Consider the following 13,414-nt stretch of genomic DNA (forward strand, 5'->3'; position numbering starts at 1 on the left):
AGTTGACTGGAAAGTTCTCTAAGTCATGTAATGTAGATGTGGATTATTATTTTTTTTTTTTACACCAGATAGAATATTTAGTGATCACTTGAGGAAGCAATGACATGTACTGACATGGTAGTCACCCAGAAGACAAGTGGTTATTAAGATACATAAAAAGAGATTACAAAACACCCATAGGAACCTTGCACACTGAGCAAATTCCATGAAATATTTTTTTTTTTTTATTCCTCAGAGCGTCCACACCATCTAAGAATCAGCCCGTTAAAAAAATGGAAGATTCCACTGAGAGAAGGAACATGTTCATTCTTTTACCGGGAATCCAGATCTGCCTTTTGCTACGGAACTTCAGATGTGTGCACGGAGCAGCAGAATCCCATTAAAAAAATTGGAGGCTGCTGCAAGCTGTAAGGGCTAATTCAGAGTGGAATTTGCTCGGTTTGTATGGGCACCTGGGAAAGAAGCAAAAAATTGTAAAAAAAAATTTAAATAAAACACTACTTAAGCTGCCTTAGTGCATAGAGACTGGCTGTAACCTGTCATACCCAATGAATCTATAACTGGTGTTGACTTATCAGCAACGGAGACCACCATTAGACTCTCGGAATGACTCCCCACATTGCTTACACGTGATCGGTACTCTTAACGTGACAAAGATTTCATGACATTCGCCATTATGAAATACATTTTATTCAAGAAAAGACAACTCACAAATCAAAAGACAAACAAATGCAACCCTCACACTGAGCCAGTCCGGGCCGAGAACTCTTACAACGTCTAAAGTAAATGCATACGTCTGAGCCGTGTTTCCATAGTTTCCATGTGAAGTGCTGTCCTAGGTTGCACAGAATACAATTATACAGCCCATGTGCCTGCCTTACAGAAAGGATCCCTCATGTACAGGCTGTTCTTTGTGTTAACACTTGACGAGACCGTAGAACAGTGGTCTCCAAACTGCAGCCCTCCAGATTTTGCAAAACTACAACTCCGAGCATGCCCAAACAGCCGTTGGCTGTTTGGGCATGCTCGGAGTTGTAGTTTTGCTACATCTTGAGGGCCGCAGTTTGGAGACCACTGTTATAGTACATTTGTGGTCCACAATTCGGGAGATGATGCTATGTATGGAGTTCTAACTGGTCAGAACATTCCCGTGCAGGTATACAGATGCGTCCTTCCATACCTCTTCTCTCCGATACACACAAGCGACTTTGAGAAAAACATAATTTCGCTCTACTCTGTCGGGAGTTGTGTATGGTCTAATGTGTCTATAAGTGCACTCCCAGTGTTGGCGATGTGAACTGCAGCCTGTGGAGGATTTTAGCAGGTTGTGGTAATGTATTAAATTTGTATGGTGAAAAATTCACACCCCAATTTGGAAAAAGCAAAGGATGGATGGACACACGATCGGCTTCGAGAAAAAGATGATTGGGCTCTACTCTGTTGGGAGTTGTGTATGGTCTAATCTGTCTATAAGTGCACACCCAGTGGTGGCAATGTGAACTGCAGCCTGCGGAGGGTTTTAGCAGGTTGCTGTAATGAATTACATTTCTAACGTGAAAAATTTATACTCCAATTTGCGGAAAGGCAAAGGATGGATGGACACATCTGTGACCGTCTACTGGAAAATGTAATGACCATCTCAGGTTTTCAGAATGAACTTAGTTCTTACACCTTAATAGGGGGAAAAATGTATTTACTTTTTTTTTTCTCGTTTCATCCAATCCTTAGTTTTCTTCTTTACATCGTTCATACAAATTTTGGGATATGTCCTGGTCACACTCAGGGCTATGAGGCCATCTTTTTATATATATATTTTTGTAATTTTTAAAATGGGAAAATAAGTAGTTACCCAAGCAAATTAGTATTTTTGTTGCGTTACAGTCCCAGATGTATGAATTTAGGCTGGCCCGCCTGGAGTAGCCATCCCTCAAATCCCATTTGCCTAGAACTTTCCGTGCCATCTTAACACATAAGGCCCCCTTTACTCTAAAGTCCAAACACCATGTCACCCGAGCTCTCCATATCTCTGCATGAATTTTTTTTTTTTAGGTCTTCCTGTACTTTTTTGAAACCACCCGTTCTTCATCATACCTTTCTGTAAGCTTTTCACCCCATTCCCGGAACCTTACAACGTGTCTCCTTTTTACAAATACTTATCCTGGGATTGGGAGTGCCATCCTTCAGGCCCTATTTGGGTAAGTATTGCCTTCAGAAAATAACTTGCTGTGACAGTCTCTGCAGGCGACTAGGGCGTGTGCATGCATTGTAGATGCTAGTGTGTTAATACTACCGTAATATCATAGAGGAGCATTAATATGGGTTAAGAAAGTTGAAGCGTTACTCGAGCAGAATGCACCCGCGAGGGTCAGGAATTAATGGACCCTCTTTGTCATTGCTTAGAGCAATATTTCTCAATCGTGGCCCTCAAGACCCCCAACAGGTTATATCACCTGTGAAAGCGTAAGGAAATCCTGAAAACATGACCTGTTGGGGGGTCTTGAGGACCGCGCTTGACAAACACTGGCTTGTGTCTGCCAAACCACAGTCCACCAAGAAGGTTGTGTTCTAGGCACTGATAAGAACCGACGCTACACTTGAACGGGTTTGCAACCTCAACTCACTAATAATTTAATGCTCCTTGGTGGACAATGACGGGGGCAGCCCAGGTTGAAACCAGGAGCATTATGGGCATCCCTAATTTTAAATGAAGGGTGGCCACCGATCCCTTCTCACACTACGAGGCCATCGTGTCATGAATGTTTTTTAATTCGTATTATAGGAGAAAAAGTAGTTACCAATAGAATAGTAAATTGGGTTATCTAGGGATTACTGCCTTCAAAAGCAGTTACCAAATAAAATAGTAAATTGTATTATATGTGAGACTCTCTAAGGTACTCGCTAAGTAAATTAGTATTTTTGTCACGTTACAGTCCCAGATGTATAAATTTAGACTGGCCCCCCTGGATTAGCCATACTACTGTAATATTATAGAGGAACATTAATATGGGTTAGGAAAGTTGAAGCGTTACTCATGGTCAACAGGAATTAGTCGGGAATGTGCCTACGTATACTAAATAGGTTACGTTCCATGGCATCCAGCTGCCCTCAGAACTTCCGTTCCTCCTGAAGTCCACACAGGAGCCCTTTGAGATGTCTTTAAGGTGAACACGCCATGACTAATGATCAGCATGAAGAGGGCATTCATATGGAATACTCTCCACACCTAACCCAGACCTCTATGGGTTCCAATTAACCTCGGCTCCAATCCAATCGTTATTTTGTGATAATTTTTGTCAGGTAATTGCACCGTACGAATAATTTGCTGCTCTGACTAAAAATATCCTCCCCTCCCCCTGGATGTATTACAGTTTGGCTACTTTTACTTATCCATGAACTGTTGTGCAAAGTTCTCTCTCGTAAATTCTACGGGACAGGTGGGGGCAATAGGCAAGGCTTTCTACAATTACTTACATCATCAAAAACTTGTTAAAGGGGTACTCCGCTGCTCAGCGTTTGCAACAAACTGTTCCGAACGTAGGAGCCAGCGCTGGGAGCTCGTGACCTCATAGCCCCCTCATGATGTCACACCTTGCCCCCTCAATGCAAGTCTATAAGAAGGGGGCGTGACAGCCGTCACGCCCCCTCCCATAGACTTGCATAGAGGGGGCGGGGTGTGACTTCATGAGGGGGCAGGGCTATGATGTCACGAGATCTCGGCGCTGCCTTTAGCGTTCGGAACAGTTTGTTCAAAACGCTGAGCAGCGGAGTACCCCTTTAAGTAAAACAAATTGGTTAACTTTTCATTAACTTTTTTTTTTTTTTTTGCACTATGTATAACTAGCAGAGGTTGTGCAGACTCTCTATGGCCTGTAAAATAATGGACAGATTGGCAACAACAGTCAATTGAAAGGGCCCATTAGAAAAAAGCGACGGCAGAAACAACAGACCAGCAAACCAGAGGGTGGACCCCCCAAAGGTATGCCGGGGGTGCACTGCACAGCTCTGTCACACTGCTACTTCACTAGCTCCTGATAGAACTCAGACCGGATAAATCTGGGCAGTGTGTCCTTCTCCATTAGAGCAAAGATCTTCTTCTGGGCAAGGTCAAAACTTGAAGATGATGGTTCCACCAGGTTCTTTGTGGTCACAGCTCTGGTGAAGTGGTCGATGTTGACCTGTCAAAACAAGGAATGCAATGTTTAGAAATGTCTGGTACAAGTACAGGAGCGTGGATTGCACCATTTAAAATAAATGTATTATATATGTTGCAATTTATACAAATTTCTCTAAAGTTCCGAAAAAAGTGCACAAGGATGTGGTTCACCTCCAACACGCCCTGAAAAGAAATTGCCCCCATAAATATTTACTGCAGGCCAGAAGGCACCTGCAAGGGTCACTGATTGGTGGCCACCATTCACTTTAGGGGAACCCATAATGCTCCTGGGGTTGCCCCCATCATTGAATTATTGGTTGTGGAACCTGATCGAGTATTGTATCCGTTCATATCAGTGCCTAGAACTTAACCTTGACTTATGGCTTCTTGGTAGACTATTGGGTGGCAGAAAGAAGAAGATGGTTTCCCTTAAGTGGTGACAAAGGGGGGTCCATTGATTTCTGACCCTTGCAGGTGCATTCTGCTTGAGGGAAGTAGAAGGTATGTGGGGGTCCATATCAATTTAGAGAGAGTTTACCATACCTTGTACTTGAGCTTTATTACAAAAAAAAAAAACAACCCAGAAAACAGGTGTCTAAGTATTGTGACTTTTCCTTTTGGAGGAGATTCTCACTAGACTGAAATCTCTTACCGTGATTCACAGCTTTTTTATGGGACACTGACTTATGAGTACTCTGTCCCCAATAGGTGACACTACCGGCAGTTATCTTCCTTATGGAGGAGATGAAAGATGCTTGAAATGTGTTAAAACCTCATTGTTTGTCCATACTTGGACTTTTGTCAGGGTTTGGGAAAAGTGCCTACACCAGTGGTCCTTAACTGTGGACCCAGTTTGAGGCCACTAGCCTACACAAAGTTCTATTTTTAAGTATGTGAATTATTTTCACGTCACTTCTACAACTTTAAAGGGTACTCCACCCCTAGACATCTTATCCCAGATTGCGGGGGTCCCACCTTTGGAGACCCCCGCGATCTCCCTGCTGCACCCGGCATTCGTTTAAAGCGTCGGGTGCAGCGCCGGAGGCTTGAGATGTCACAGCCATGCCCCTCCAATGCAAGTCTATGTCCATAGACTTGCATTGAGGGGGCATGGCCATGATGTCATGAGCGTGGCGTGACTGTGAAGTCACGAGCCACCTCCCCGCATTGCCAGTCATCCGGCATGGAGTGAAGTTCGCTCCGTGCACCAGATGTCTGGTTTCCGGCAGCCGAGATCGCAGGGGTCCCCAGACATCTTATGCCCTATCCTTTAAGGTACTGTATGGCATTTGCAGAGTCCAGAGGAACCCTGAGGCTGCCGACCCATTATATCTGTTGTTCAAGCACAACCATACCTGCCTGAGATCTTATTTCAGCCTTCGCTAGGTGCTCACCACTTTTCTTCTTTTCCTTTTTAGTACATTTACTTCTTTAATATTGTTTGCCATGTGGTCGTCTGGTTACATATCATTTATTTATTATACACTAGGCGAAAAAATGTTGGCTTTATATTGGTACATGTCCAAAACATGGTAGAAGCTAATGTCAGATCCAAAAACTTTGTATATGTTGTTACTGATAAAAATTAAAGAACTTTTGTAAAATTGTTTGTTTTAAAAATTTTTAATATTTAATAAAGAAAACAGCTCCTGAAAACCCCACCACTGGGGGTCCCCATAACTACTGGGACACTAACCAGTCCTGCAGCAGCATCAGACATGTCCATGAATCATGGACAAGAGGCAAGAGCAGACAAACCAATCACCTCCCACCACCACAAGGGAAGGACACCCCTATCACACCACACACCAATTACCTCCCACCACCACAAGCAAGGGACACGCCCCTTTCCCCTGAGAGGATTTCTAAGGCTACGTTCACACGGCCGCCTGGGACGTTCTTCATCAAAAATAAAAACGACTTAAAAAAAAAAATGGACAATAACGGATGTTATCCATTTATATCCATTTGGGCCCGTTATTGGTCAGAAGTAGGGATCGACCGATTATCGGTATGGCCGATATTATCGTCCGATAATCACGAATTTGGGCATTATCGGTATCGGCAATTACCTTGCTCATAAGCCGATAATGCCCCACCCCCCGCACCGCCCCCACCGCACCACGACCGCCCCGCCCCGGGGCCCACGCTACTTCTTGCTCCTGCTGCGTCCTGCGTTACGCTGTGCGCAATGACGAGTGACGCGACGTGACGTCACAGTCAGTGCGCACAGTGACAGCTCAGGAGGACGCCACAGGAGCCAGATGTAGAGTGGACCCCAGGAACAGGTAATTATAAAACCGGGGATGGGGGAGGCAATGGGGCCGGTGCGGTGCAGGGGGTCGGTCGCGGTGCGGCGGGTCAGGGGGGCGGTCGCGGTGCGGCGGTGGCGGTGATAGGTCTCAGGACCCCCGGAAAGGCAGGGGGAGAGAAGCGGGTGGTGGCGGCGGCCTATGGCACCGCAAAAGCCACTGCAGTGCATTGATTCAAAGTGCCCGCTTTAAATCAATGATCTGCAGCGATATCGCGGGGGGATAAATGGCCGATAACTTATACCAGAATATCGGTATAAGTTATCGGCTATCGGCCCTAACCTCCACCCATTATCGGTATCGGCCCTAAAAAAACGATATCGGTCGATCCCTACTCAGAAGTAAAAACGGATCAAAAAACAGATAGAAAAAAATGGATGTAAATGGATAACATTAAAGGCTCATCCATTTTCCATAGACTTCAATGTTAAATTTACTGTATCCTTTTTTACTGTCTTTTCTTCCATTTTTTTTGTCGAAGAAAAAATACTGCATGTGCTGTTTTTTCTGCTGTCAAAAAAATGGAAATGATCGCAGATGGGTGCAAACGGATGTAAATGGATTGTAAAAAAAAATCCCATTGACATGAATGGGATTTTTTTAAAACCGTTTTTAATCCGTTTACAGTCTGCAAGAACGGAACCGAAACGGGGATAAAAAAAAACGGGGACAGACGGCCGTGTGAACGCAGCCTTACACTGTGACCTAATGAAAAGAGAGATTTTTATAATAACTATAGGTGAAGAGGCAAGAAAAGTAAATGTACATGGTCAGGGATTAGGTACTGAGTAACTGAGTATATTTTTTTTGTGGGATCTGACAGGTGCGCTTAAAATTTTAGAACCTGCTGTGTATTTTTCTATAGTCTTTAAATACAGTGGTCCCTCAACATACGATGGTAAACCATTCCGAATGAACCATGGTTTGTTGAAACCATCGCATGTTGAATGTAAAGTATAGGACAGTGGTCTACAACCTGCAGACCTCCAGATGTTGCAAAACTACAACTCCCAGCATGCCCGGACAGCCAACGGCTGTCCGGGCATGCTGGGAGTTGTAATTTTGCAACATCTGGAGGTACGCAGGTTGAACACCACTGGTATTGGAGGTTATACTCACGTGTCCCCACCGCTCCGGACCGTCACCGCTCGTCACCGCTGCCCTGGATGTCGCCGTCCATCGCTGTCCCGCGTCCCCGAGGTGTCCCCGACGCTCCGGGAAGGTCTCTGCTACCTGGGAACGTCGCTCCCCGTCGCCGCCATCACGTCGCTACGCACGCCGCTCCTATTGGATGACGGGACGGCGTGCGCGGCGACTTGATGACGACGATGGAGAGCGCCGACGATGCAGGGGATCCTGAAGAGGACACGCCGGAGCCCCGAGGACAGGTAAGTGATCATCAGCGGACCACACGGGGCACCGTAAACGGCTATCCGGTGGCAGATGAAGCAGTCTGCGCTGCCGGATAGCCGTTTATGCGATGGCCCCGACATACAAAAGCATCGTATGTTGATGCTGCCTCTGAGAGGCCATCGTATGTTGAAATGATCGTATGTCGGGGCCATCGTAGGTCGGGGGGTCACTGTATAGTGTAGTTGAGTGTAATCTGAGAGGTTCACATACAGGATTTCCACTGATGTTTGAATAAAAATCCCACAGAAAAATCTGTCAATAATATTTCCCGTACTGAACATACTGTACCATGCCAAGAGAAAAAGAAGGAAAGAATTATGATTACGTAAACCTGGCATTTCTTCACTTAAAGATCATGGCATCGTGTTCTCAGACCGCCTGAAAACAAGTGGAAAACACTGCAACAGATGTAGCAGAGCTCTGCAGTCAGGCAGTTTAATGGATTAACCCCTTAAAGGGGTACTCCGCCCCTAGACATCTTATCCCCTATCCAAAGGATAAGATGTTATATCGCCGCGGTCCCGCTGCTGGGGACCCCGGGGATCCCCGCTGCGGCACCACGCTATCATTACTGCGCAGAGCGAGATCGCTCTGTGCGTAATGACGGGCGATACAGGGGACGGAGCAGCGTGATGTCATGGCTCCGCCCCTCATGACATCACGGCCCGTCCCCTTAATACAAGTCTATGGCAGGGGGCGTGACGTCCGCCACGCCCCCTCCAATAGACTTGTATTGACGGGGGCGGGCCGTGATGTCACGAGGGGCGGAGCCATGACGTAACGATGCTCCGGCCCCTGTATCGCCCGTCATTACGTGCAGAGCGATCTTGCTCTGTGCAGTAATGATAGCGGGGTGCCACAGTGGCGATCCCCGGGGTCCCCAGCAGCGTGACCGCGGCGATCTGACATCTTATCCCCTATCCTTTGGATAGGGGATAAGATGTCTAGGGGCGGAGTACCCCTTTAAGGACGCAGGGTTTTTCCGTTTTTGTATTTTCATTTTTTTTTCATCACATTCTAAAAATCATAACGCATTCAACTTTGTACATAAAATTCCATATTATGGCTTATTTCTTGCGCCACCAATTCTACTTTGCAGTGACATCAGTCATTTGACCCAAAAATCCACGGTGAAACGGAAAAAAAATTAATTGTGTGACAAAATTGAAGAAAAAATGTCATTTTGTAACTTTTGGGGGCTTTTGTTTCTACGTAGTTCAGTTTTTGGTAAAAATAACACCTTCTCTTTATTCTGTAGGTCCATACGGTTAAAATGATCCCCTACTTATATAGGTTGGATATTATCGGACTTCTGGAAGAAATCATAACTACATGCAGGAAAATTTATATGTTAAAAATTCTCATTTCTAACCCTTATAACTTTTTTATTTTTCTGCGTACAGGGCGGTATGGGGGCTAATTTTTTGTGCCGTGATCTGAAGTTTTTATCGGTACCATTTTTGTATTGATTGGACTTTTTGATCACTTTTTATTCCTTTTTTCATGATATAAAAAGGGACCAAAAATGCACTATTTTGGACTTTGGAATTTTTTTGCGCGTACGCCATTGACCGTACAGTTTAATTAACGATATATTTTTATAATTCGGACATTTCCGAACGCGGCGATACCACATATGTTTATTTTTATTTACACAGTTTTTTTTAATGGGAAAAGGAGGGTGATTCAAACTTTTATCAGGGAAGGGGTTAAATGATCTTTGTTAACTTTTTTTTTAAACTTTTTTTTTTTGCAGTGTTATAGCTCCCATAGGGACCTATAACACTGCACACACTGATCATTGTTATCCCATAGGGACCTATAACACTGCACACACTGATCATTGTTATCCCATAGGGACCTATAACACTGCACACACTGATCATTGTTATCCCATAGGGACCTATAACACTGCACACACTGATCTCTTATGCTGATCCCTGCAAAGCCATAGCTTTGCACGGATCAGTGACATAGGGGCTGGATTGCTCAAGCCTGTAGCTCAAGCTTGGAGCTATCAATCGACGATCGGACGCCGCGGAGAGAGGTAAGGAGACCTCCGCCTGCGTCCCAGCTGATCGGAACATCGCGATTTTATCGCGATGTCCCGATCAGCCCGACTGAGATGCCGGGAAGCGTTTACTTTCGCTTTCAGACGCGGCGGTCAACTTTGATCGTCGCATCTGAAGGGTTAACAGCGCGCGGCACAACGATTAGCAGCCGTGACAGACCCGGTGTGATGCGGGGTCACGGCGTGACCCCGTTTTAAACACCGGGTGTAGGGCGTACAGGTACCCCCTACGTCCTTAAGAAGTTAAATGGTCGCTGTCAGAATTCAAAACTTTTTATATGTTCTACATCTTGGCAAAACATTAACCTTTCTAACATACTTCATTAAAAAAATGTATCTCCTTTTTATAGAAATCATGGCTTATAAAAAAAGGCCACTAGGGGTCCCCATACCATCCTCAACATAATCCTGTCCGGCAGCAGCATCATCTTCAGCTGGGACAAAGTCCAGGAAGTGAGGGCGGGACTAGCACTCATCTGTGCTCACTCCTGTCCTATCAGACTGCAGCATGAAAACAGAGAGGAGGGGGTTACAGAGCAGCCTGCAGTGATTGGATGAAGAGATCCAGCACAGCACAGCAGACTCAGGGAGGAAGTGAATGCATGGTGAGTGAGGGCAGGCTCAGGCTTGCCTCCGACTTGCCCCTTCCTGAGCAGTGGATGACAGAATGAGTGAGCAGCAGAACAGAGGGATTTGTGAGCTAAATACAGAAGCTAGACATATAACAAACACATTTAAAGAATCTGCATGACCCAGTGAGTAAGAGATAAAAGCATTATTTGTTTTCTGTCATGTGACAGGTGCACTTTCAGTTTAAGGCTACGTTCACACGGTGTTTTTCAGGTCTATTTAATTTGTAAAATTGCTTCTGGGAAACTGTAAAAAAATAAAGAAACAAACAAAAATAGGAAATATTTTTAAAAGCTGAGAAAAAAAGTGACATGTCAGATCCTCCACCGCATACAGATCCTCCACCGCATACAGATCCTCCACCGCATACAGATCCTCCACCGCATACAGATCCTCCACCGCATACAGATCCTCCACAACATACAGATCCTCCACCGCATACAGATCCTCCACCCCATACAGATCCTCCACCCCATACAGATCCTCCACCGCATACAGATCCTCCACCCCCATACAGATCCTCCACCGCATACAGATCCTCCACCGCATACAGATCCTCCACCCCATACAGATCCTCCACCGCATACAGATCCTCCACCCCATACAGATCCTCCACCGCATACAGATCCTCCACCGCATACAGATCCTCCACCCCCATACAGATCCTCCACCGCATACAGATCCTCCACCGCATACAGATCCTCCACCCCATACAGATCCTCCACCGCATACAGATCCTCCACCGCATACAGATCCTCCACCCCATACAGATCCTCCACCGCATACAGATCCTCCAACGCATACAGATCCTCCACCCCATACAGATCCTCCACCGCATACAGATCCTCCACCCCATACAGATCCTCCACCGCATACAGATCCTCCACCGCATACAGATCCTCCACCGCATACAGATCCTCCACCGCATACAGATCCTCCACCGCATACAGATCCTCCACAACATACAGATCCTCCACCGCATACAGATCCTCCACCCCATACAGATCCTCCACCGCATACAGATCCTCCACCGCATACAGATCCTCCACCCCATACAGATCCTCCACCGCATACAGATCCTCCACCGCATACAGATCCTCCACCCCATACAGATCCTCCACCGCATACAGATCCTCCACCGCATACAGATCCTCCACCCCATACAGATCCTCCACCGCATACAGATCCTCCACCGCATACAGATCCTCCACCCTATACAGATCCTCCACCGCATACAGATCCTCCACCCCATACAGATCCTCCACCGCATACAGATCCTCCACCGCATACAGATCCTCCACCCCATACAGATCCTCCACCGCATACAGATCCTCCACCCTATACAGATCCTCCACCGCATACAGATCCTCCACCCCATACAGATCCTCCACCGCATACAGATCCTCCACCGCATACAGATCCTCCACCGCATACAGATCCTCCACCGCATACAGATCCTCCACCGCATACAGATCCTCCACCGCATACAGATCCTTCACCGCATACAGATCCTTCACCGCATACAGGTCCTCCACCGCATACAGATCCTCCACCGCATACAGATCCTCCACCGCACACTGATCCTCCACCGCACACTGATCCTCCACCGCATACAGATCCTTCACCGCATACAGGTCCTTCACCGCATACAGGTCCTCCACCGCATACAGATCCTTCAACGCATACAGATCCTTCACCGCATACAGATCCTCCACCGCATACAGATCCTTCACCGCATTCTGATCATTCACCGCATACAGATCCTCCACCCCATACAGATCCTCCACCGCATACAGATCCTCCACCGCATACAGATCCTCCACCGCATACAGATCCTCCACCGCATACAGATCCTCCACCGCATACAGATCCTCCACCGCATACAGATCCTCCACCGCATACAGATCCTTCACCGCATACAGATCCTCCACCGCATACAGATCCTCCACCGCATACAGATCCTCCACCGCATACAGATCCTCCGCCGCATACAGATCCTCCGCCGCATACAGATCCTCCACCGCATACAGATCCTCCACCGCATACAGATCCTTCACCGCATACAGATCCTCCACCGCATAAAGATCCTTCACCGCATTCTGATCCTCCACCGCATACAGATCCTCCACCCCATACAGATCCTCCACCGCATACAGATCCTCCACCGCATACAGATCCTCCACCGCATACAGATCCTCCACCGCATACAGATCCTCCACCGCATACAGATCCTTCACCGCATACAGATCCTTCACCGCATACAGATCCTTCACCGCATACAGATCCTTCACCGCATACAGATCCTCCACCGCATACAGATCCTCCACCGCATACAGATCCTCCACCGCATACAGATCCTCCACCGCATACAGATCCTCCACCGCATACAGATCCTCCACCGCATACAGATCCTCCACCGCATACAGATCCTCCACCGCATACAGATCCTCCACCGCATACAGATCCTCCACCGCATACAGATCCTCCACCGCATACAGATCCTCCACCGCATACAGATCCTCCACCGCATACAGATCCTTCACCGCATACAGATCCTCCACCGCATACAGATCCTCCACCGCATACAGATCCTCCACCGCATACAGATCCTCCACCACATACAGATCCTCCACGGCATACAGATCCTCCACGGCATACAGATCCTCCACCGCATACAGATCCTCCACCGCATACAGATCCTCCACCGCATACAGATCCTCCACCGCATACAGATCCTCCACCGCATACAGATCCTCCACCGCATACAGATCCTCCACCACATACAGATCCTCCACGGCATACAGATCCTCCACGGCATACAGATCCTCCACGGCA

At 46.9% G+C, this 13,414-nt stretch overlaps 1 protein-coding gene across 4 annotated transcripts in view; it reads right to left on the bottom strand.

The window, feature by feature from the left end:
* Positions 1-3,721: 3,721 nt before the first annotated feature.
* The window catches only part of RGS5 (regulator of G protein signaling 5), a 164,420-nt gene continuing 154,727 nt past the window's right edge, over positions 3,722-13,414 (bottom strand). Inside the window, exon 3 of one of the 4 annotated variants that reach the window (XM_056523299.1) lies at positions 3,722-4,175. In XM_056523299.1, coding sequence (XP_056379274.1) covers positions 4,014-4,175 — 162 coding nt within the window. In that variant the 3' untranslated portion in view covers positions 3,722-4,013. The remainder of the gene's footprint in view (positions 4,176-13,414) is intronic. The other 3 variants (XM_056523298.1, XM_056523297.1, XM_056523295.1) reach the window with 3 other exon arrangements.

This window comes from Hyla sarda, chromosome 6 (assembly GCF_029499605.1).
Source record: "Hyla sarda isolate aHylSar1 chromosome 6, aHylSar1.hap1, whole genome shotgun sequence".
Classification (NCBI taxonomy): Eukaryota; Metazoa; Chordata; class Amphibia; order Anura; family Hylidae; genus Hyla; species Hyla sarda.